The following is a 25,867-nucleotide window of genomic DNA, read 5'->3' as shown; positions in this document are numbered from 1 at the left end:
AACATTTTCTGATGCTGATAATGTGAATGTTTATTTAAATCCTGCCCTCAAGTACTGACTTTGTTTCTGCAAATATAATATGAATGGTTCCCACCCTTTTTCAAAGTCTCTGTTGTCTTTTTCTCTTAGTCTGTCATTTTTGCCAGTTCTGCATAGTTCATCAACTTCTCTTGCCGTCCTTCTTTAGTTGCTATTTCTCCAGTTTTCCAATTTTGTGCAGTCAACATTCTTGCTGCTGTAGTGGCATACATAAATAAAGTACATTTTCCTTTTCTTATCTCACCTGTGGGCATTACATTGGATTCTTCACCATTCGCAGCATGTGTCCAGGGCGTGTGAGAGAGTGCATGGATGGGTGAAGTACATAGGTTCATGCTCCTCGGGGGTGTCCATTGTGATAGACCGAGGTGCCCCAGAGAGACCATAACCCCCTGGGTTTGAGGCCAGGGTAGGGATGTGATTGCTCACATGAGAGATGGGTCAGGATGGCAGCACAATACTGTTCTGTTCTGCTTTCTCATCTGTACGATTGATGCATTTGTGGTGACCTGCATCTGTACGCCTTGGCTGTTGTAGATTGACGTCTGCGTGGCCTGGTGGCACGATAAATTGTATATTGATTTTGTTTTGCAGAGTGCTCCATATACAGCATGTGTCTTGGGGTAAGGATATCGGAGGGGTGTGTGTTGTTGGGTGGCCAGTCGGAGGGAGAGGTTGTAGGGCTGACGGACTGATAATCCCCACTGCGCTGAGTTTTTGATTTGAGTTTACACTGAAATGAGGCTGCATTTTAATGTTTTAATGTTGCATTTTAATCTTGTTTTTTTGAGTTGTATTTCAATCAATTGAAATCAACTGTTAGCTGCCCTGAGCCCTGTCTTGGCTGCGGAGGGCGGGGTATAAATAAAATTTATACCTGTGAAAAACAAGCAAAGATCCCCAAGCATTATTATTGCTGTTATTGTTGTCGTTGCTGTTGTTGTTTTTGTTATACCTCTCCCATCTGTAAGATATTTATTAAGATTTTTTAAGATATTACAATAAAGTGGAAAAAAAGAAAAAAGATAAATAACAAAAATACAAAATAAAAATAATTAAAAACACATAAATTTTCCATTGCTTATTTTCCTTTAACTTGTTTCCCGGACCTCCTCATACCTCCCTTTTTTGTATCCCACCACAAATTGTTGGTTCAGCAAATCCTTACCATTATATTATTACCTATTTATAATCCTTTTTTCATATTCTCTTAAAGCATTACAGCTGGAAACCACTTAATTTCAATCCAACATCATTCTAGCATTCATTAATTTTACAATATTTCTGTAGATAGTCTTTAAATTTCTTCCAATCTTCTTCTATACCCCTCCCATCTGAATGGGTTGCCCCAGCTCCCCTGGGCGGCTTCCAACATACCGTATTTTTCGCCCTATAGGACGCACCGTCCCATAAGGCGCACCTACTTTTTTGGGGGGGAAATAAAGGGAAAATAATTATTTCCCCCCCAGGCGTGGGGCTGGGGCGGGGGAGGCCTGCCCGAGCTTCCCCCAACCCCAGCCCCCAAACAGGCAGCTCTCTGCAAGCCGTGGGAGCCCAGCGCTGGCTCCCGCTGCTTGCTGAGAGGTCCGCGAAGCCTGGACACGCTGAGCTCAGTGCACACAGGCTTCAGCATGCAGACAACTCTCCGCAAGCAGCGGGAGCGCTCCCGCTGCTTGCGGAGAGGTCCGCGAAGCCTGGAGAGCGAGAGGGGTCGGTGTGCACCGACCCCTCTCACTCTCCAGGCTTCACCGAAAGCCTGCATTCGCCCCATAGGACGCACACACATTTCCCCTTCATTTTTGGAGGGGGAAAAGTGCGTCCTATAGGGCGAAAAATACGGTATATAAAAACATAAGGAAACATTACACATTAAAATGTTCAGAATGTCTCCCCGAAACCTCCTCAGGCTCTCCCATTGCAACCACTTGACCATTTTCCCACCTTCCCTTCCAGGTCCTGCAGTGCGTTGGCTGCCATGCCGGTCCTTAAGAACCCCTGCAAGCTCAAGATGGCCAACGGCGACACCAGCGGCGGCTCGCTGATCCTTGAGAAGGAAAGCCACCGGGGAACCAACCCTTTTGAGGAAGACCTCGAGGAGAACGAGAGAGACTCTTTCCTGGGCAGCGACTCCCCCGAGAGCAGGAACCCTTCCCCGGACGGCGGCGGAGGCACCTTCGAGCGGGGCCTTTTCAACGGCAGCCCCGAGGGGCGCTACAGGCGGCGGGCGACGCTGGAGAAGCTGGTGGGGCTGTCCCCCTTCCGCATGGGCAAAGGGAAGAAGAGCGGGGAGAAGAAGTCCCCCGGGGAGAAGGGGTCAGACAGGAGGTCCTTTTTGGGCCGCATGATGATCCCCTTGACGGAGGGCAACCAGGGGACCCCAGAGAAGAGGAAGACCCGGCGCAGCTCCGAAGACTTCAGCCTGTTCCAGCTCCTGAATGGCCGCCGCAAGGAGAGCCTCTACGGTCTCGACTGCGGCCTCTCCGAGAAGGAGAACGGTGGGGGAGATAAGCGCATGTCCTTCCTCAAGATCGGGCTGGGAGGGAAGGTGCGCAGGGCTTCGCTGGTGGAGAAGCTCAACCAGACCGAGGCGCCGGATCCGGCCCCCGTCACAGAGGAGGCTGAGGTCAAGGTCAAGGAACCGCTCTCGGGTGAGTCTGTGATTTTTGCCTTCTTCAGCAGTAGAGTTCCCCAGCCTTCATGTTGGAGCTGTTGCTAATAATAATAATAATAATAATAATAATAATAATAATAATAATAATAATTTGTTATTTGTACCCTGCCCATCTGGCTGGGTCTCCCCAGCCGCTCTGGGCGGCTTCCAACAAAGATTAAAAATACATTTCACACATTAAAAACCTCCCAGAACAGGGCTGCCTTCAGATGTCTTCTAAATGTCAGGTACAGTGGTACCTCTGGTTATGTACTTAATTCGTTCTGGAGGTCCGTTCTTTTTTTTTTTTTTTAAAAGATATTTATTGAAATTTTCAAAAAATAAAGAAATAAAAATAAAATTAAAAAAAAACACACATATAATTACATTCCTTTCTTTCAATAACATATTTCCTTGACTTCCCCACACCTCCCCTTCTTGTATTCCAATTCAATTTTTAGTTCAGCAAGTTCTTATCCCCAAATTATACCTTATTATATTTAAATCCTTTTGGTTAACCAATTTTAACATAAACCTCAATCTTTATGCATCAATACTTATTCTTAATATCTTTTTAAGGTCGACCCCAATTCCCTTTCACGAGTTCCCCATTTTAATATAAGTAACAAAACAAAATATATAAAAACAAAGTATAATTGTACACCCTTTGGATTCCCAAAACCCCACTCCCCGCCTTTCCCGGTTTCAATCTCCAACAAATGTCCATCAGTCTATCTGCTGTCAGCCTGGTGACCTCACATCCGAGGCTCTTAAATCTCTCTCATTTCCTCTCTGCCGGTTTTTTTGGTAGTCCTTTATATTAAACACCAAATCTCGGAGAAGCTCTGTCCCAATAAGGTCCATGTTTCCGGAGGTCCGTTCTTAACCTGAAACTGTTCTTAACCTGAAGCACCACTTTAGCTAATGGGGCCTCCTGCTGCTGCTGCGCCGCCGGAGCACAATTTCTGTTCTCATCCTGAAGCAAAGTTCTTAACCCAAGGTACTATTTCTGGGTTAGTGGAGTCTGTAACCTGAAGCGTATGTAACCCAAGGTACCACTGTGGTTGTTTATCTCTTTGACATCTGCTGAGAGGGCGCCACCACCGAGAAGGCCCTCTGCCTGGTTCCCTGTAGCTTTGCTTCTCGCACTGAGGAAACCGCCAGAAGGCCCTTGGCGCTGGACCTCAGCACCCGGGCAGAACGATGGGGGTGGAGACGCTCCTTCAGATATACCTGGCCGAGGCCATTTAGGGCTTTCAAGGTCAGCACCAACACTTTGAATTGTGCTCGGAAACGTACTGGGAGCCAATGTAGGCCTTTCAAGTCTGGTGTTATGTGGTCTCGGCGGCCACCCCAAGTCCCCAGTCTAGCTGCCGCATTCTGGATTAGTTGTGTTGTTCTTGCTTCTATACACAGTGGAACCTCGGTTGTCAAACATTTCGGCTTTTGAACGTCCGACAACCCAGAATGCTTCTGTTTTCGAATGCGCCTCGGCTTATTCAGTTTTTTCCTCCATTGGTTCACCCCTAGCTCTTCTGCATTTTTCGAAGCCTCCTAATGTTTAGTCGGAATCTCCTTTCTCGTTGGGTCATCCCCTCTGGAGCAGCGGAAAAGGAGCTTGCTCCTTCTTCTATGTGACAGCCTTTCGCCTATTTGAAAACGGCTGGCATAGCCCCTTCACGATGTACACTGTTCTGGAGAGAGCTGGTGTGTGCAGTGCTGTGCTGGACACTGTGTGAAGACGGGACACTGTGCAAGCCAGCTTCCTATGTTCTGATGGGATCCGCCTTGGCCCAGAACCTCACAGAATCGACCCCGTCATTTCTCATCGAAAAGACTTTAATGTTGGGCTGTTGAAAGTTGTGCCTTGGCAGCTGATCCTAGGCTGTCTGCAAAGTCCTTCCCAAGGGGACTGGAAACAAGACCTGATGGTTTTATTTTTTTCCCTCTTCGCTCCAGAGCCAGCCTGTTTACTCAGGTTATGGCTGGGGAGCAGCTAATGAAGGGGTCTTTCTTTTTTGCTTTTTGTTCTCCCCGGCTCATTGTTCCAGCCTAATTGACCCTCCTGATTGCAGGGGTAAGAAATGCAGCCCATTGACCTTGCTGGGGAATGTGCCCAGAGGGAAGGAAAAAGACTCCAAGAGCTCTGGGAGAGAGCAGGGCAAAGGGGGGAAATGAATATGCAGAACCAATTCAACTTTGCTCCGCAAGCCTGGAGAGAGCCTTCCTTCCTCTCCCAAAATTTCAGCCGCCTGCCAAAGATAGCCTCCATCACCCTAGATTGCAAGACTGAAAACAAACCCCCCTCTCCTTATAAAACTGTGTCTCACGCCTCTGTTTGCTTGCTTGTCTGTCTGGCTGCCTTCCGCTGTTCCAGCACAGAATCATAGCATTGTTGAGTTGGCAGGGACCACGAGGGTCATCTAGTCCAACCCCCTGCAACACAGAAATCTTCTGCCCAACGTGACCCGCAAAACACCCATTTCGAAGATCTGCGGTGCTCAGAAACCCCCCCAAAGCATTCTTCTAAATTAAAAAACAAAAAACCTATAAAACCAGTTATTAATTTGCATTTATATCCCAACTTTTCCTCCAAGCAGCTGAAAGTGACACACATGGTTCTCTCCTTATTCATCCCATCCCCACAACAACCTTGTGAGGGAGGCTAGGCTGAGAGGTCGGCTAGACTGCCTGCCCCACAAGCCTCATGGCGAAGTGGGGAATTCGAACCCAGGTCTTCCGGGTCCCAGCCTGACACTATAACGAACCGCTGCACCACACTGGCTCTTGAATGCAACCAGACGTGGCAATTCGTATTATTTATTTGTTAGTTCTTCAACTAAGGTCCCAGGATGGGCTACAGCAATTTAATCACAGTACTGAAAACTTTTTAAAACAAGTGGCGCTGTGGTCTAAACCACTGAGCCTTGGCTTGCTGATCAGAAGGTCGGTGGTTCGAATCCCCGCGACGGGGTGAGCTCCCGTTGCTCAGTCCCTGCTGAGTTCGAAAGCACATCAGAGTGCAAGTAGTTAAATAGGTACCGCTCCGGCGGGAAGGTAAACCGAGTTTCTGTGCGTTGCTCTGGTTTCTCCAGAAGCAGCTAAGTCATGCTGGCCACATGACCCGGAAGATGCGGACAAAACCCCAGAGTCGTTAGGGGTACTTTTACAGTCACAAAAGGCTCGTAAAAACATACACCTTGGGCAGGGGTCAGCAAACATTTTCAGCAGGTGGCCAGTCCACTGTCCCTCAGACCTTGTGGGGGGGGGGCGGACTATTTTTTTTGGGGGGGGGAGGGAAATGAACGAATTCCTATGCCCCACAAATAACCCAGAGATGCATTTTAAATAAAAGTACACATTCTGCTCATGTAAAAACACGCTGATTCCCGGACCGTCCACAGGCCGGATTGAGAAGGCGATTGGGCCGCATCCGGCCCCCGGGCCTTAGGTTCCCTACCCATGACCTTGGGTATCAAATGCCAGGGTGAACAGGTGTGCAATGTCAGGTGTGCAATGAAGATTCCAGGGATGTCTCTGTGGGGAAGGAGTTCCACAGTTTAGGGGCTGCCCTAGAGAAAACTGTCTCCCGCTGGGCTACCCCACAAGCCTCTGAGGGTAGAGGAACCGCCAAGAGGGCCAACTCTGGCCATCTCAGCACCTGAGAGCAGGGCTGGCCCCAGGGAGGCGAACCACAAAATGTTGTGCGCCCCCACAATGGTGTGAGTGAAGATCTACATCGGGAACGAGGGCAGGAGGAATCGTAGAATTGTAGAGTTGGATGGGACCCTGAGAGTCCAACCTGCGGCAAGGCAGGAATCTTTTGCCCAATGTGGAACCTATGGCCGTGAGATTAAGGGTCTCATGTCTACTGACTGAGCTGGGGGCGGCAGCCATGGGCATACGCAGGATTTATTTGGGGGGGCAGGCTTTAAGTTTGCGTGGCAGAACCGACTTATCTGAGATGCAATTGGTCATTTAGTTAAGGATTTTTGTTTACTTGATTGGGGGGCAGCTGCCCCTCTGCCCCCCCCAGCTATGTCCATGGCAGCAGCCCCTCTTTTCCGCCAAGGGGCTGCTGTAGAGGTGACATGGGGGGCTGACAAAGAGGCAAGAAAACTGGCCTCCTAGGAGCAGACTGCAGCAGGCAATGCATTCCTGGCCGTCCCTCTACATCCTGCCGCCTGAGGCCATCGCCTCACCTTGCCTCATGGGTGGGTCGGCCCTGCCTGAGAGGGTCTGCAGGGAAGGAGGCTGGTTTTCAGGTCCTCAGAGCCTGGGTCCCCAACGTGAGCACCTCGAATTGGGCCCTGAAACGACCTGGCAACCCTCTCCGCTGTTGCAAAACGGGGGTTTCTATGGCTGAACGGAAGCGGCCCAATTTTGCCCAGGTTGTCCAGCGCCAGGGGCCTTCCATCCCTCCCTGGCTGGCAGGGGTCAAACTTGTGTGTCTGTATCCGTGCGTCTGCCATCCCATGCGGGGAAGATCTTGAGTCCTGGCAGCCGTTCCACCCAGGGCGGTGGGAGGCTGCTGTATAAATACACAGCGAAGGCAGCTAACGGAAGCAATAAGTTAAACAACATGTTTCTGGGGCTGGGAGAGGTGAGGACTGCGGCCGGGAGCCAGTTCTGTCGCCCCTCTCTCCGCCATGGGGCTGCATGCACCGCTGCAACAAGCGGAGCCAGCACCCAAAGCACCGAGGCTGATGGGTGCCCCCCGTCCTCAGACACTCCCCGCCCCTCGGCCTGTGGAGCTGTGAGCTTATGGGTGGGGAGCAAACTGTGACCCATAAGATGTCTTTGGGGCTCCTAGCTTTCATCGGGATCGGTCAAGCAGGCCCAGGTCATTTAGGACGATGGAGGTTGTGGCCCAGTGGCTCCCAAACTTTTTTTGGCCACCCCCCACCCGCTTGATTCCATGAACTTGTCCCCCCCCCCAATTGCCCGCTATCCTGCCCAATAAAAAAGCATTATTCGGAAGAGCAGTTTGCATGGCCTGCTAAGGAATACTGTAACACACTCAGATTCAAAACAAGTGGCAATTGCCGTATTTTTCGCTCCATAAGATGCACCTGACCATAAGACGCACCTAGTTTTTAGAGGAGGAAAACAAGGGGAAAAAAATATTTTGGATGAAACAGTGGATGTATGATTTTTGTGCTTCATGCTGTGGCCACAGACATGTGATCTGATGGAGAACTTGGGGTGACCCAATGCAAAAATCCTGAGGATCCATGTGGATCCGTGCTTTGTGACCACGTTTTTGCGCCATTGCAGCCCCAGGCAACAGTGGGTGCGTGATTTTTTTTGGTGCAGGCTGTAGCCGTGGACATGCTATGTGATCTGATGGTGATCTGATGGAGATCGTCCGTGGGCCGGACTGGCGCAGTGCGATGCCAGAAATCGCGTCTGCACATGTCCATGGCGTTGGAAATCGCTTCTGTGCATGCCCAGACGCCGAAAATCATACCTGCGCAGAAGCAATTTTTGACGTCTGGACATGCGCAGACACGATTTCTGGTATCTGCACATGCACAGCTGCAATTTCTGGTGCCATGGACATGCGCAGAACCCTCTGGACCCCACGTGGAGAAGATACACAAAGAAGGGCCTCAGGAGATGATTTCAGGGTCCGGATAGGCTTATATGGAAAGTGGCAGTCCTTGAAGTATTGCGGTCCTGAGCCGTTTAAGGCTTTATAGATCAAAACCAGCACTTTGAATTGGGCCAGGAAACTAATTGGTAGCCCGTGCAAGACCATCTTGCCCCGGTGAGCAACCTAGCTGCCAAATTCTGCCCCAGCTGGAGTTTCCAAACTGTCTTAAGAGGCGGCCCCACGTATAACGTGATGCAGGATGTCTCAGGTCGTGCCCCGTGCGTCTTGTGACATTGTTTCTCGCACCAGAGATTAAACACAAGACATAAGGCATCGGGGTTTACAAGCCAGGAAGCACAGATTCCAAGCAAGCCTGATCACCTTGTAAATATTAGCCCCTGGCTAATGCAGGAATGTGGGTTAGGAAGGGGACAGGAGCTGGGAAATGATGGAAAACCTTGTGACTTGGAACACGGAACAAGGGTGCATTGTCTATGTGCAGAGTCAACATGGGATCGCCAGAGATAATAGCATTAGTGACGGCAACCCCAAAATCCAGCCATTGTTTCAGTCTGTGTGTGGGCAGACGTTATTTCCTTGCAAGGTCACACCAAGAGTTGCCGTGAAGTGCCGTCAGATGCATAGCCAGACCGAGTACCTCTGGGGTCAGAGGTCATCACTTCCCAGGTTGCTCCAAGACCCTTTTTGGTCTGAGGTCGGGGGCATCGTGCAGGGAGGAGCTGTCGGAAACCAAACCCTTCACCTATTGCGGTGGTCCCCAAAGGTTTTCATTAGACCACCGTTCCATTGGTTCCATGAAGTCGTTCCCAGTGCCCCTGACTTGGCCCTATAAAAAACATCCTAGCACTTTGCACCGTCCGCTAAGGAAGATAATAACATAATAAAACGCAAAACAGCCAACAATGAATTGCACGTCTATTCAAAATAAAAGGAAAACTTGTTGTTGTTTAGTCGTTTAGTCGTGTCCGACTCTTCGTGACCCCTGGACCAGAGCACGCCAGGCCCTCCTGTCTTCCACTGCCTCCCGCAGTTTGGTCAAACTCATGCTGGATGCTTTGAGAACACTGTCCCACCATCTCATCCTCTGTCGTCCCCTTCTCCTTGTGCCCTCCATCTTTCCCAACACCAGGGTCTTTTCCAGGGAGTCTTCTCTTCTCATGAGGTGGCCAAAGTCTTGGAGCCTCAGCTTCAGGATCTGTCCTTCCAGTGAGCACTCAGGGCTGATTTCCTTCAGAATGGAGAGGTCTGATCTTCTTGCAGTCCATGGCACTCTCAAGAGTCTTCTCCAGCACCAGAATTCAAAAGCATCCATTCTTCAGCGATCAGCCTTCCTTATGGTCCAGCTCTCACTTCCATACATCACCTCTGGGAAAACCATAGCTTTAACTATACGGACCTTTGTTGGCAAGGTGATGTCTCTGTTTTTTAGGATGCTGTCTAGGTTTGTCATTGCTTTTCTCCCAAGAAGCAGGCGTCTTTTAATTTGTGACTGCTGTCACCATCTGCAGTGCCAAAGGAAAACTAGTTAAATTAATTTGCCCAAATTGATGAACTTGATCCAGAGATACCAGCTTTTCAAAGTCTGGTAGTCATTTACCCCTGTCAGTGCCCCCCTGATGTCCACTTGACCCTTATCACACTGCCTAGGTAATCCTGCTGCCCCCCAAGAGGGATATACCACCTGCTTTGAGAACCACTGACCTATCCAAACCGTAGCTTGGGCAGGACCCAGAGAACCAGTGGGCGGGCAGAGGGTGAAGGTTAACGCCACCTTTGTTGCCCTCTTCCTTGCATCCCAGAGGGGCACGCCTCGAGTATGCCAACTAGGAGGCTCCAGGCTCATCGCCCTGGTGACCCTTGGCAGACAGAGAGGTGAGAGCCAGCGCGGTACAATGGTTAGTGTCAGACCAGGACGTGGGAGACCAGGGTTCAAATCTCCACGCAGCCATGGGACCTTGGGAGCCAACCACTGCCTCTCAGCCTACCCTACCTTGCAGGGTTGGTGTGGCAGCTAAATGAGCAAGGGGAGAACCATGCGCAGGTCACCTTGCAGGAAAAGGTGGGATATAAATGCAATATACAACAAACAAAGAAACCTCCAGTCTGTTACATACACCTCTAGACACACTTTGTTTTGGGTTTTTTGAAATCGTTTTTATTTGATTTTACAAATATAAATTTGTAACATTCCAAATGCATATCCATATACAGTGTCTCGGAAGCTGAACATTTCGGAACCTGAACGCCGAAAACCCAGAAGTAATTGCTTCCGTTTTTGAATGCACCTCGGAAGTTGACCAGCTTCCGCGGTGTGTTTTTCCATTTTCACCATCGAAATTGCTGGCAGCCCTTTGTGCCGAGGTTCCACGGTATAGAGATTACTCTGAATCTTGAGATTTCCCCTCCATGGGTCCTAATGTCAACATTTACAACTGCATAGTATTCCATATTCTATATTTTAAATCAGTCCGTATTATCCATAGTACTTGTTACATTAGAAGTGTGTTTCAAATCCTGCTAATATTTCCAAAGAACGTTCGCAAACTGGAACACTCACTTCTAGGTTTGCAGCGCCGGGGAGCCAAAACGTTCGACTTGCAAGGCGTTCGGCTTCCAAGGGACAACTGTATGCCATAGCTGTCAACTTTTCCCTCTTCTTGTGAGGAATCCTGTTCGGAATAAGGGAGTTTCCCTTTAAAAAAGGGAAAAGTTGACAGCTATGCTGTACACAGGTGGCGCTGTGGGTTAAACCACAGAGCCTAGGGCTTGCCGATCAGAAGGTCGGCGGTTCGAATCCCTGCGACGGGGTGAGCTCCCGTTGCTCGGTCTCTGCTCCTGCCCACCTAGCAGTTCGAAAGCATGTCAAGTGCAAGTAGATAAATAGGCACCACTCCAGCAGGAAGGTAAACAGCGTTTCCATGCGCTGCTCTGGTTCGCCAGAAGCGTCTTTTTCATGATGGCCACATGACCCGGAAGCTGTACACTGGCTCCCTCGGCCAATAAAGCAAGATGAGCGCTGCAACCCCAAAGTCGGCCACGACTGGACCTAAAGGTCAGGGGTCCCTTTACCTTTACCTTTTTATGCTGTATGCTGAAATGGCTCCTAGACACACTTTGGATCTCTTTTTCCTCCTTCTGCTCCAGTTCTGGAAATCCTGAACCTGATCCACCAAAGGGATCTCCTGGTGGCCGACGAGCACATCATTGAACTGGAGGCCGAATGTGAGCAGGATGGGCAGCAGAGCACGGAGGGAAGCGAGGTCCGGAAATCTGGGAGCCGGAAAGCCAAGGACGTGGCGCTGCTGTATGAGGCCTTGCAGAAGGAGCTCTGGGCCGTCCTGGCTGAGTCTCTGGCCGGCAAGAGCTCCTGCCCGGCTCTGGAGCTTGTGGTGCGAGTGATCGAGCAGGAGGAGGACACCGACCGCAAGTGGCTGGCGGCTCAAGGGGACCGGGCAGGCGGTTGCGGACCCCGGCCACGGGCCATGAAGGAGCAGTGGGCCAAGGCAGTGCGCCAGCTGGTCGGACAGCGGCTGCGCCAGTGCACTGAGGGCAGGGTCCTCCCCGTGGCCACGCAGATGGACCGCCTGGCCAAGTGTGCCCTGGAGGACCTGTGCACCGTCAAGTTCCACCTCTTGCACGCCTACCCCAAGGAATACGAGGCCTTCGGGGTCTACCTGTGCAGCTTCCACCAGGGACTCGCTAGGTGCCTGGCTGAGGCAGTCCAGAAGAAGCTGAGCATCTCAGACCTCTACTTCGTCCTGGATTGGAGCAGCAACATCTACCAGAGGTAAAAAGGCAGGGGAGGATCTGGGCGGTCTGCACGCCCTCCAACATTTTTCTGATATTAATATTCTATAATAATATTAATAATAATTTTATTATGTATACCCCGCCCATCTGACTGGGTTGCCCCAGTGACTGGGTGGCTTCCAACATAAAGTGGTACCTCAGGTTACATACGCTTCAGCTTACAGACTCCGCTAACCCAGAAACAGTACCTCAGGTTAAGAACTTTGCTTCAGGATGAGAACAGAAATCATGCTCCGGTGGCACAGCAGCAGCAGGAGGCCCCATTAGCTAATGTGGTGCTTCAGGTTAAGAATAGTTTCAGGTTAAGAACAGACCTCCAGAACGAATTAAGCACTTAACCCGAGGTACCACTGTATATAAAAAGATAATTAAACACTGAACTTTGTAATAAAATAAAAAATCATCCCTATACAGTGGTACCTCAGGTTAAGAACTTAATTCGTTCTGGAGGTCCGTTCTTAACTTGAAACTGTTCTTAACCTGAAGCACCACTTTAGCTAATGGTGTCCAAAGGTCCCCCTATATACTGAGGTAGCCAGCATGGTGCTCTCGTATGGGCTCCAGCCAGCGTGGGTTGATGGTCATAGAATTGTTGAGTGGGAAGGGACCCCCAAAGGTCATCCAGTCCAACCCTCTGCAATGCAGGAACCTTAGTAAAAGGAACCCTGGCAGAGGCCCACCCAAACACTGCTCAAAATATCTCCAGTGGCGAAGAGACTACCACCTTCAAGGACAAGGGAGCTGGGAGACCAACAGCATCTGTGAGGCATCAGTGTGGGCTAGCACTGGACAGCTCAGTGGGTTAATGCCAAGGTTGCAGGTTCAATCCCCGAACGGGGCAGCTTAATAATAATAATAATAATAATAATAATAATAATAATAATAAATTTATACCCTGCCCATCTGGCTGGGTTTCCCAGCCACTCTGGGCAGCTCCCAACAGAATACAGTGGTACCTCGGGTTACAGACGCTTCAGGTTACAGACTCCGCTAACCCAGAAATAGTACCTCAGGTTAAGAACTTTGCTTCAGAATGAGAACAGAGATCGTGTGGCGGTGGCACGGCAGCAGCGGGAGGCCCCATTAGCTGAAGTGATACCTCAGGTTAAGAACAGTTTCAGGTTAAGAACAGACCTCCAGAACGAATTAAGTTCTTAACCGAGGTACCACTGCACTAAAAACATGGTAAACATCAAACGTTAAAAACTTCCCTAAACAGGGCTGCCTTCAGATTTTTAAAGACAGGATAGCTGCTTATTTCCTTCACATCTGAAGGGAGGGCGTTCCACAGGGCGGGTGCCACCACCGAGAAGGCCCTCTGCCTGGTTCCCTGTAACCTCACTTTTCGCAGTGAGGGAACCACCAGAAGGCCCTCGGAGCTGGACCTCAATTTCCGGGCAGAACAATGGAGGTGGAGACGCTCCGTCAGGTATACTGGGCCTTTGAGGCCATTTAGGGCTTTAAAGGTCAGCACCAAACTTTGAATTGTGCTTGGAAATGTACATGTTCATGCACTGGAGGAGGTTGGACTAGATGATCCTTAGCGTCCCCTCCACCTCTAGGATTCTATTATTCCCTTGCCGCTTTCCATTTATAGGCATGCTTTACCAAGCACTGATCCTCAGAGAGCCAAAACGACCCCATCCACCCAGGCTTGGGGTAGTCAGACGTTTGTTCTGATCTGGTATTGTTCTTATTTTTGTTCGTAATAAACAAGGTAGTTCAGATATGTGACTAACACTTAACACACAGCCTGTCCCTTTGATGAAACACCCTTGATTAAGGGCTTTGAACACCAAAGCCAATGTTAATCCCACAGCTGATTTTGGAGGGCAGAGTTCAGCCCAGGGATGACAGAACACCCCTGAGCATGTCCAGAGTGACTCCAGCTCACTACAAGCTTTGCCCCAGACGCGTCTGACTTCAGCCAGCCCTGGCTGCCAGGCTGTCACAGTCTTGCCTTTGCGCACAGAAGGTAGGGAGGTTGTGAGCGAAAATTATTAATTATTATTAATATCCCACCTTCCCTACAGATCGGGGATCAAGGCAGTTTACACAAATTAAAACCGCTCAGATAAAATATAAGGAGCTAAAATTGTATAAAAGGCCATCATTAAAGAGTCATTAAACTCTAATAGAATTGAAACAATATTTGAAAATAGATGTATTTGAATACAGATAGTAAAAGCAGCAGAGCGCGACGTAAACGTCCTTTCCTTAAAAAGCAGTCAGATCCCTAAGGCCTATCAGAACAAAGTGGTCTTCAGTAGGGCTGGGCGATATCTGGTTTTCAGCATCATCATATATCACCAGCTAAACATTGTGATATACTGATATGTTGTGAAGTCTGAAATAAGGATGAAGCTATGTAGAGGCACTGGCTGGCTTCATGGTTTTCCCCACATTGCAATTGTTGCACACACACACACACATACAAACACACACACCATGATTTGCAATATATCGCCAGAACAAAAATTATGAAACCATTATCAGAATGTGGCATCTAGACTGGTGACTGGAAGCAGCTGCCAAGACCACATAACACCAGTCTTGAAAGACCTACACTGGCTCCCAGTACATTTCCGAGCACAATTCAAAATGTTGGTACTGACCTTTCAAGCCCTAAACGGCCTCGGTCCAGTATACCTGAAGGAGCGTCTCCACCCCATCGTTCTGCCCGGACATTGAGATCCAGCGCCGGGGGCCTTCTGGCGGTTCCCTTGCTACGTGAAGCCAAGTTACAGGGAACCAGGCAGAGGGCCTTCTCGGTGGTGGCACCCGCCCTGTGGAACGCCCTCCCATCAGATGTCAAAGAGAAGAACAACTACCAGACTTTTAGAAGACATCTGAAGGCAGCCCTGTTTAGGGAAGCTTTTAATGTTTGATGCATTACTGTATTTTAATATTTTGTTGGAAGCCGCCCAGAGTGGCTGGGGAAGCCCAGCCAGATAGGCAGGATATTAATAATAATAATAATAATAATAATAATAATTATAATTATAATTATAATTATAATATGGACTTCAAACTGGTTGATATATCCCTATATCTTCACCTGCCAATGGAAGGACAGCAAGGAGGGGTCCAGTCTGGCTTCACTAATAAGGGAGTTCCAAAATTGTCTGGCAGCAGCCACCACCGACAAAGCCCTCTCCCGCTACCCCACCAAGTGTCCATGTGAGGGCATTTCTTTGGTCGGTCTGTGTGATGTACTTTGCATCCCTCTGGAGGAGATCCTGCTTCTCACTCCTGCTCTCTTTCTCTACGCCGCACAGAGAAGTTCTCGGCCGAGCAGAAATCTCCTCCCTTGTCAAGACCCAGGAGCTGGGACCGCTGCTGTCCCCCGAGACCCAGCTGAGCCTGGAAGAGGACCTCATCGCTGCTGTGAAGGTAAACGGTGAATCGCAAAAGGGTGATGGGGAAGCAGCTTTCCGCCGCGGCTGTGCTGTGCCCGGGGGTAACCCGGGAAATGCTGTCCAGGACTGGTCCAGAATCCAAAGGTTCCACTAGGAGTCAGTCCCATAGGGCCAAGGCAGGAAACCAGGCAAGGACAGGTGCAGGATCTAGCATACAGCAATGTTGCTCCCGCAAACTGGGGCGGGGTCCAATAGCCTTTTATCTTTGTCGGGGTAGCGGCCGGTCCTGATCCCCCGGCTACTCACCTCCCTGTTTCACCCAGAGGCGAGCACTCCTCCTGCGAGTACTCAGGTCTCTCCTTCTCTCAGACCTCAGTCTCTGCAGCTCAGGAGACGTCGGTGGGTTACTAGACCCAGAGGCCGCCTCAGCCTCCCCTGACCCAACCGGTAGTGGGGCAGCTGTAAGGGATGGTGCAGCTGGAGGCAATGAGATCATCCCCGCGTCTGGAGCCAGGGCAGGCTCAGGCCCCTGACTCGGCCCAGCTGGTGTTTGCTGCAGGGGAACCTGTGCAGACTGGGGCTCTTCAGGATCAGGCCCCAGACTTGGTTCAGATGATGCCTGAGGCAAAGGATCCAGTGCAGACTGAGCCTCCTCTGGTTCCGAGTCTGAGTCCCAGGCCATCACAGCAGCTAATGAGGACATAAGAAGTCCCTCCTGCAGGAGTCAGGGACGGCCACCAAGCTAAATGGGTTTAAAAGAGGGACTGGGCAAATTCATGGCAGAGAGGGCTAGTTGGAGACAGCAATGCTTTTGAATGTCAGGGTCTGGGAGCAAGAGGAGGAGAGAGGGGCCTTGCTTGCAGATTTCCCATAATGGGCATATCGTTGGCCACTGTGAGAACAGGGTGCTGGACCAGAAGGGCCACAGGCCTCATCCTGCAAGGTTGTTCTTACGTTTTTAGGGTGGCAGGCATGTAGACAAGTCACCGATTCCGCCCGTTCTTTCCCTGGTATGCACCTTTCCTTGCTTGTTTGTAGGCGAAGATCACTGAGGACATGAGCCTAGAGCTTCAGAAGGAGGAGGAGAGATGGGCGCAAGAAGACACAGGCGACGGCTTCCAGTTCGGCCTGTCTGGCAAAGTCATACTGGTAGGTAGGACGCTTGGCCACCCAAAGGAGCCAGCGGCTTCGCCTGTTGGACTTCTGCCTGCATGCTTCACTCTCCCTCTCGCTCTTCCTTCACGTCTGCATGGAGCTTCAGCCATTTACACTTACTGGCCACAGTTTGGCAAGGCGGCCATTTGTTTATTACGGACCATAGGCAGGATTCTGGATCTATCCCAGCCCTGCCCGGAAATGTCAGGAGTTGACCAGGTGTTCTGCCCCTGAGCCATGTCTCTTCCTGTGGAATTTCCCTTAAAAACCCAGACTGGATTCTCACTCATTCCTGTGACTTCTGACATGGGAGAATCGGAGGCAAACAAACCCGTCTCAGAGATTCGCTGGTGTTGCCAAGTCTGGTGCCAGTCAGCCAATTCCTCACCCTTCCAGTCTCACCCACTAGAACAATGAACCGTCCGGTGCTTGGAGTGTGTGTGTCCCCCATTCCAAACACTCACTAGCTGCCCTGTTTCCTGGGTTGGCGTACATGCAGGTGTTTTTGCCAGTGTGCATTCTCAATGTCACCAGGAGAGAAGGGCTGGATCACCTAGAATCATAGTTGTAAGGGACCTCAAGGATCACTTAGTGCAGCTCACTGTGGGATGTGAAACACAAGAGCAGTCAAGTACAACATCCCTAGAGTGGACATAAAAGGGGATGTCTGGACCAGCCAGTCGGAACTTCCTGTTTCTCCTGTCTGGGACAGACTTCCTCTGTATTTGACTAGAGGTGGGCGTGGCCTCACCTGTGCAGGTAACAAAAGCATAGGACTGGCCGCCATCTCTCTCTCTCTGACTACTTTCATTGAAGAAGCAATATCTGCTTAGCCTAAGATGCCCTCAAGAGGACAAAGGGACTGTCTCCTTATGGGATAGTTTCCAGGTCTACATTACTTTTCTAAGCTAAGTCTGCCTTCTGGGATCCAATTGTGAACAGAATGTGAGTGAGTAAACCCTTTTTATACTTTTGTAGAAGACTGTATTGTGTCTTATCTTTTTATGAGGGACTAGGAAGCCAGCGTGGTGTAGTGGTTAAGAGCGGTGGACTCGTAATCTGGGGAACCGGGTTCGCGTCTCCGCTCCTCCACATGCAGCTGCTGGGTGACCTTGGGCTAGTCACACTTCTCTGAAGTCTCTCAGCCCCACTCACCTCACAGAGTGTTTGTTGTGGGGGAGGAAGGGAAAGGAGAATGTTAGCCGCTTTGAGACTCCTTAGGGTAGTGATAAAGCAGGATATCAAATTCAAACTCTTCTAAATGGGGAATTACCTTTAAAATTTATTTAGAGGCTTTAGCGAGCCTGAGCAAACACATCCGCTGTGCAAAGTTTAAAAAAGGGGGATGTTACTCTGCTAAATTGTAGAACTTGTTAACACAAGTTGGAAAGGATATAATCAAACAGTATAGCCTCTCCTGCATCCCTGAACATTCCCACACCCGCTGAAATGCAGGAATCACAGCTGAAGAGTCCCTGGTGGGTGACCACCCAACCTCGGCTTAAAAACCTCAAGACCTTCCGAAGTGATCCGTTCCACTGTCAAATGGCTTTTACCACCAGAAAGTTCTTCATGACGTTTAGTTGGCACCTCCTTTTGAATCCATTGGTTCAGGTCCTGCCCACTGGAGTAGCAGAATACGAGCTTGTTTCAGATGTTTGAAGACAGCTGTCCATCTACTCTTCTCCATGCTGAACATACCCAGCTCCCAAGGCTCAGCTTCCAGACCCTTGATCATGTTGGTTGCCCTCCTCTGCACACCTTCCAGCTTGTTTGTACCCTTCTTAAACCAGGAACTGGGCGCAGGACTCCAGTACTTCCTCTTAAGAAAGACTTCATCCCTGCCTACTCTTGCCTGTTTCTTTCCTGCTTAATCTTTCCCTGAGATGTTCCCTCTCCTGGGACTGAAGGGTGGCTGGGTGGGAGTCCTTTGGGACTGGGCAGGGTACATAGCTGTCAACTTTCAGATTTGAAAATAAGGGATCAGCAGCCTCACCTGCCCTGGGGACAGTATACGGGATATCTTAACAATCCGGGATAGAATTCCGGTTGGCCGCACAATTAATGGCGGACGGGAGCTCTTTCAGATGAAAGAGCCCCAGCGCTTTGAAGTTTGGGGTGACCGCGAGAGCGTCGCAGAACCCCAAAAAACCCTCAGATCGAGCGTTCTGAGGACCTGGTGTTCCAGCACGTACCCTTTGCCATATATACGATATATACGGGATATCTAACAATCCGGGATAGCAGCGGGAAACAGCGCAGTAGTAAGGGGATTTCCCGCAGAAAAGGGAAGGTTGACAGCTATGGCAGGGTGGCTCTCCAAAGGCACCCATCTCTTGATTTTATCACAGGCCTTTTCTCCCTCTCTACAGGTGCTGAAGGCTCACGTAGACAAAGCCCCCCAGATCACAGAAGATTTTGGAAGGAGGGTGGCACATTGCTGCCTGAGCTGTTTGGCAGACTTCCTGCAGAGGTAGTTCCCTTCTGAAGGACAGGCGAGGGCGACCCCGGGAAAAGAGAAGCAAGCTCTTCTTTTCGCTGCGGGTTTGGTGCGGAAGCAGCGCGTGGTCTAGAGCATTGATAGAAGCCTTGCTTTTAATAATAATAATAATAATAATAATAATAATAATAATAATAATTTATTTATATCCCGCTCTCCCCAGCCGAAGCCGGGCTCAGAGTGGCTAACAGCAGTAAAATAATACAACATTCTAAAATCAATTCATTTTAAAATCGTTTCAAAATCAAATCAAATTGATGGCAACCATTGGGGTAGAGTTCTGTGAGGATTACCAAAGGAGGGGGTCAGACTGCGCCTTGGCCAAAGGCCTGGTGGAATTTTAAAATATTCCACCCGACCTGGAAGTTTCGAGCTAATCAAAAATGATCCTGGGTAATTTGACAGCTCGGAATGCAGCAGATCTCTGGCCTCTATGCAGATTTAAGCCTTGTGTACTGCAAACAGCATTTAGGGGTGGGTAAAGGGGATTTTCACAGGAATCTGGTGCTGGCAGTCAGGGTCTTGAAGGCTGACTCTTTGCCTCTCCACCCTTATTCCAGACATAGTGATATATTGGTATATCGCAATGTTTAGATGGTGATATATCACGATGTCGAAAACCAGCTTCTGCCCAGCCCCACTGTCTGCAACTGCTGGGTGATTTGGTACCAAGTCTGAGGTTCTGTCTGACAAAGACTCTCCTCCCTTTCCTGGGGTTTTCTGCTGAACACACTGCTTTAAATGCACGAATAATGTAACTGGCAAGTAGAATAAGAGATGAAAAAGCATTTGAAGAAGATTGGAAATGTTTCGTAAGTTATTTTGAAAATTATCATGAGCATTTTAAAAGTTTAAGAGCGATAGAATAAATTCAGCAGTAACAACTAATGAGATATAAAAATGAGAAGATGAAAATATAAGGATTAATGAGAATATGCGATGGAAAAGAAAATAATGAAACGAACCATGGAAAGGATGGGGGGGAAAGTAGACAAAATAAAATAATAAATAAAATAAAATAATAAATAAAATAAAATAATAAATAAATAAAATAAAATAAAATATGCATGAACAATGTAACATGCAGTTTGACCCAGAGATTTAGGGTAGTCGGCTAGGTTATACTCAGCATAAAGGTAAAGGTAAAGGGACCCCTGACCATTAGGTCCAGTTGCGGACGACTCTGGGATTGTGGCGCTCATCTTGCTTTATTGGCCGAGGGAGCCGGCGTATAGCTTCCGGGTCATGTGGCCAGCATGACTGAGCCGCTTCTGGCGAACCAGAGCAGCACACAGAAACGCCGTTTACCTTCCCTCCGGAGTGGTACCTATTTATCTATTTGCACTGGTATGCTTTTGAACTGCTATGTTGCCAGGAGCAGGGACCAAGCAACGGGAGCTCACCCCGTCACAGGGATTCGAACCACCGACCTTCTGATCAGCAAGCTCTGTGGTCATAGACCCTTTGAAATGAATGAACCTGACTCAGGGCCCTTCATTCCAGTGGGTCTTAGTTGTTGTTGTTATTAATTACCTGCCCTTAATGTCCCAGAGCCGGCTGCAACGTTAAAACACAATATGGGGCTTCGCCATCCGTCCTTTTGTTCCATCACCTTCCCCAGGGGGAAACTGCCTTGTAACTCTCAGTCAGAGCAAACGGCAATTAGGGCTTTTCCCTAGGGAAGGAGCAGGGAAAGGGGGGAAAGGCTCTGAGCCATGCTGTCTAAGCCTGGCGCAAGAGGAAGTATGGAGGAGTCCATCGTGTCGCTGCAACTGACGACAGAGCAGAGGCTTAGTGTGCAGGATCCAGCTCTCCCGTCTCAGTCAAAAGGGTCTCAGGTCACATGAGGCCCTGGAGAGGACAAGACGGACAGAGAAACAATGTGGGGTAACAGTTTAAAGTGTCGGACTGGGACCTGTGAAACCCGGGTTCGAATCACCACTCAGTCATGAAGCTGAGGGGGCGATAGTCACTGCCTCTGAGCCAAACCTACCTCCCAGGGCTGAAAATGGGGAGTGGGGAGAACCATGCACACCGCCTTGAGCTCCTTGGATAGGAAATAAATAAACAACATTACGATACTGCAATGCAGTATGAAACACAATATTAAGATGCAGTTCAGTATATCGTCAAATATACTGCATGCTTCTGGAGATCCAAGGGGAGATGGCTGAACCCCAAATAATAGCCCTTCTATCCTGCCCTTCCTCCAAGTGTTAACGGAGAAATCTGAGGGCTCCCTTGGACAAAAAAACAAGGACACCAGCCAGGAATACCGGAGCAAAACAGCAGCCAGTAGGCTTGGTCTTTATTGAAGACTGTCGCGACAGGACTCCCACCTGCCACCAGGTGGAACAAGATGGAAGCCCAGAACAAAAGAGAACCCAAACGTTTATTAGCTGCTAATCCCAATGTTACACCCCCCCAAACTACCTCATTCATACATCACGTGTAATGGCTTTAGGGGTTGCTTGTGCGTAAGTTGCTGCCGCTCTGGGCTAGGTTGGCTGGTTAAACCATTTCTCGCTGGACAGCCATCCACTCCGTGGCTGTTCAGTTGCTGGCAGAATCCGTCAGTGGGCGTTTCTTAAACCTTTTCCAACATAAAAGTTGTTTGACGCCCAGTCTCCTCCTACTCTCCCTGCGCGGAAGTCTTCTGCGCAGGGAGGGCGTGGGTAGCGGAGGACCTGTGCTCTCCCCGCTGGTGTCCAGTGAAGAGTCCCGGAGCCTGCTCTCTGCTTCCCCCATTGGCCCCCCTCTATCACTGGTGTTGCGCTGATTTTCTTCCCCAACATGAGACCTGCCTCTCTCCCTGCTTGGCCCCTCTCCAGCATCGCTGTGGAGCCGAGCCTCCTCCTCTAGTTCCGATGGCAGTTCCCTGACATCACGGTTACATCATGAAAGGGGAGGTCTGGTGGAAGTTATCTGAGCATCCTGGACCCTGCCCCATGGTTCTCCTTGCTCGCCACCTAACACCCATCAGGTGTAACAAAAGAGATATTTACATTTCCCTTTTCCCCAGCCAAGTTATCACACCCTTTTGTCTTCATCTGGGTTTGTTATTTCTGGAATGGCTACCTGTCTGGCACTCAGATATCAGGATGCCAGGGATTATCACTCAGGCAGAGAGGCTGCTGAGTAGCTGAGCCCACATGTCTATATGAATTTCTGAAGTTTTCCCAGTGAGCCAGTACATAGATACATTTATCAGTGAATTCTTACATTTGGTATCGTGCAGCAGAGGCCCTTTGAATAGACAGAAAGAAACTGCGATGAAGTGTTTTGTGGGGACAAGTCACAAAAGCAATTGTGCTGGTTTTGGTAGTGGGCTGCATGTGGATGATATCTGCTGGAGGGGCAACCCCCCCCCCCAACCTATACATACATTCCTGCAACACAAGGCACCTGGTCCTTCCCTCTCTCTTTTTTCCATTGCAACAATCCTGCGAGGTAGGCCAGCCGGAGTCTTGCAGTCTGTGCCACTTGCAAGACAGCAGGCATGATGCAGAAGGCTGCGGCGGCAGCAAAGCATGTTGTGGCACAGGGCCAAGGAATAAGCTGCACAGGGGAGGGTTGCAAAAAAACCCCCTTGTTTTCCCGCCGGCCTGGGGGGGGGGGAATCGTCCAAGGAAACCAAAGCCAGCCCCGAACTGCTCTCGTCGCAACTGCTTTCCGTGTGGGTGGCACGCAGGAGGCAGCCGGGGCTGGGGTGGGGTAGCAGATCTGGGAACACCCCCCGGACAGTGGCAGCAGAATGGCATGCCGTTTCCATTTCAAACTGGCCGCCGAGGACCAGGGTCATCCCGGGGTATAAATAGCTGCTCCGTAAGGAAATGCCAGCAAAATGGAGCCAAAGCCCCCCCCCCGCCCCCGGTGGAGTCAGCCAGGGATGGAAATCCAAAGTTATTCTTAGCAGGTCTGCTTCCTGATGTGCCTGATGTTTCAGAAAGCTGGGTGTGTGTTGTTGTTTGTCTGAATGGGATGTTCGTGTCCTGTGGGGACGCAAAAGCCCAAGGAAGACCAGAGGTTCACCGTGGGGCTGCTACCCCGGTTAACAGTGGGGTGATGGGGGCTTGGAAGAGCCACCTACTGGTTTTAGCAGCACCCAGTGAGCTTCCTGGCCATGGCGGGATTTGAACCCTGATCTCCCAGGTCCGACCACTCTGGCCACGACAGATGGTTGTGGGAAGATGAGGCACGGAGGGTGCCTTTGAGCAGGACTTCTTTGCGCCACCTGAATTTCCCTCTGCCTTTTCTCTCCCTCTTTGCCCCCCCCCCCAGTTTTCAGAAGAAGGTCGAAAGGTTCCACGAGGGGCAGATTGAGACCCCCCTCACTGCCGACGCCTTAATGGACCGGACCATCATGCTCATTAACCACTGCCCACCTTTTAGGTAAGAGACGGACTCGCGTTCCCCGTTTAAGCCTCGAGTGCCAGGGAAAAACCAGAGAAGCTGAAAGTTCAACCCCTTCTCCTCCGGCTCCCACAATCGTTGCAAACTCTCCTGTGCCCCCCTCCCCAAATTCCCAACCTAATGTCTATCAGCCTGAACTTGCATCCTCTCCACTTGCACAACGACATTGAAAAGCTCACCCCCACTTTCAATTCTCCCCTATTTGGGTTGTATTGGGTACTCATTCGTTTTTACGGGACCGCCTCTCCTGGTCTGCCCCGCAGAGGACCTTAAGGTCCATGAATCACCATAGTTTAGAGGTCCTGGGCCCTTAGACTATCCTCCACCAGGGCCAGGGCCTTCTCAGTGATGGCTCCGACCTGGTGGAATGCTCTGTCCCATGAGACCAGGGCCCTGCAGGATTTAATCTCCTTCCGCCGGGCCTGTAAGACAGAGCTATTCCGCCTGGATTTCAACTTGAACTTAGCCTGATCTTTTCTTCCCCTTCCTTCCTTCCCCCTCCCCTTTTTATGAAGATCACCCGCTCTGAGACCCCACATCTAATTCTCCCCTGGTCTCCTTGCTGGCCCAAGTAGGACTGGTGGTCATCTAATGTTTACTGGATGGATTTCCCCCCAAATCGATTTTTGAATTCTGAATTTATTGTTATTCACGTTTTATACTGTATTTTATGCTGTTTTTTGTTGCATCGATTAAGTATTTTGAATTTGTTGTTAGCCGCCCCGAGCCCGATTTTTGAACTGGGAAGGGCGGGGTATAAATAAAAAATTATTATTATTATTTTCTCGGATCTGAGAGCTTTGCTCCTTTTGCGGCAATCCAATCCTACCCGCTGAACTGAAGCTCAGTCAAGCAAAATCTCTCTCTGGATTTTCCACACGCTTCTCCGCCTGTGCCTCCTCCCCATGGCGAGAATGTACCGTATTTTTCGCTTCATAAGACGCACTTTTTCCCTCCCAAAAAGTAAGGGGAAATGTCTGTGCGTCTTATGGAGCAAATGTGTGGTCCCTGGAGCTGAATTGCCCAGGGGCAAAAAGCAGATTATGCTTTTTTTTTTTTTTGAAAGAGGGGAGGGGGTGTTGAAACAAAGCCGCTGATCGTTTGCCGATCAGGGAGAGAGATAAGGGACGCTAGAGATAAAGGAGGCTGCCTGGGAGGGGGGAGGTAAAGACTGCAAACTTGCAAAGGGGGGAAACGAAGACGAAAGCAATGAGGAGAGAAATTAGAAGAAAAGGAGGAGCAAAAAACTGCTCCAGCTAAGGAAAAGATACTAGGGCAAACAAGAGGGAAGGGAGTGTTGAAAGGAAGCAGCTGATCGGTGGGATCGGAAGAGAGATAGGGCCACCCCAAATTCACCATCAGATCACATAGCATGTCCATGGCTACAGCCTTCACCAGAAAAATCACGCACCCACTGTTGCCTGGGGCCACAATGGTGTGAAAACATGGTTACAAAGCACGGATCCACATAGATTCTCAGGATTTTTGCATTGGGCTACCCCAAACTCACCGTCAAATCACACGTCTGTGGCCACAGCATGAACCACAAAAATCATACATCCACTGTTTCATTCAGAATATTTTTTTCCCTTGTTTTCCTCCTCTAAAACTAGGTGTGTCTTATGGTCAGGTGAGTCTTATGGAGCGAAAAATACGGTAGGCCCTGTGTTCTGCCCCGCTGACCAGAATCTCTCCCACAGGGATTACGTGGAGCGCTTGGCGAGGTTCGGCCACCCCGAGAGCGAGGCAGTGAGATGCCAGGCCAACGCTTCCCTTGACAGAGTGACTCGACTGTGCAACAGGGTGTTGGCTGACCACCTCTTTCAAAACCTCAAGGTATTGATTTTGGAGAAGACCTCCCCAGGGGGACATTAGTGGGAGCAGACTGCAGGAGGGAGAAATCGATGGCTTCGTCCAACATGATCTTGGGGTGGGTGAGGAATATCGGGGGGAAGCTAATGCATAGTTAAACTGTGGAACTCACTGCTGCAGGAAGCAGTGATTTCCCCCACCAAAGACGGCTTTATTTATTTATTATAAATTTTTATTAGTTTTTTAACATATCATTTTCAACAATAATTAAACATACTTTTATATCTTATACAATTCTTTTTTGAATTCCAACATCTGAAAATTTTCCAATCTATTCACTTAATTTACGTTTCTTACTTTCACTATTACATTTAGCTCATAACTGATATCACTATTCTTTCACTAATTTGCAATGCTTCATACATTTCTCCTTACACAGCTTCTTGTAGTCCTACTAGCGTAATTGGTTGATTACAGTTGCTCTTCAAATAGTTCGTATATTTCTTCCAATC

The 25,867-nt window shown here is 49.6% G+C and overlaps 1 protein-coding gene across 1 annotated transcript in view; it reads left to right on the top strand.

Annotated features, from left to right (window-relative positions):
• The window catches only part of EXOC3L2 (exocyst complex component 3 like 2), a 54,742-nt gene that overhangs the window by 10,661 nt on the left and 18,214 nt on the right, over window positions 1-25,867 (top strand). The window contains exons 2-8 of the mRNA XM_083626975.1: window positions 1,993-2,687; window positions 11,451-12,093; window positions 15,395-15,509; window positions 16,514-16,624; window positions 19,003-19,103; window positions 23,412-23,522; window positions 25,244-25,379. Coding sequence (XP_083483101.1) covers window positions 2,015-2,687; window positions 11,451-12,093; window positions 15,395-15,509; window positions 16,514-16,624; window positions 19,003-19,103; window positions 23,412-23,522; window positions 25,244-25,379 — 1,890 coding nt within the window. The 5' untranslated portion in view covers window positions 1,993-2,014. The remainder of the gene's footprint in view (window positions 1-1,992; window positions 2,688-11,450; window positions 12,094-15,394; window positions 15,510-16,513; window positions 16,625-19,002; window positions 19,104-23,411; window positions 23,523-25,243; window positions 25,380-25,867) is intronic.

The sequence above is a fragment of the Podarcis filfolensis genome (genome assembly GCF_964270895.1).
Source record: "Podarcis filfolensis genome assembly, chromosome: 8".
In the NCBI taxonomy this organism is placed as follows: Eukaryota; Metazoa; Chordata; class Lepidosauria; order Squamata; family Lacertidae; genus Podarcis; species Podarcis filfolensis.
This window is presented reverse-complemented; position numbering and strand designations above follow the sequence as displayed.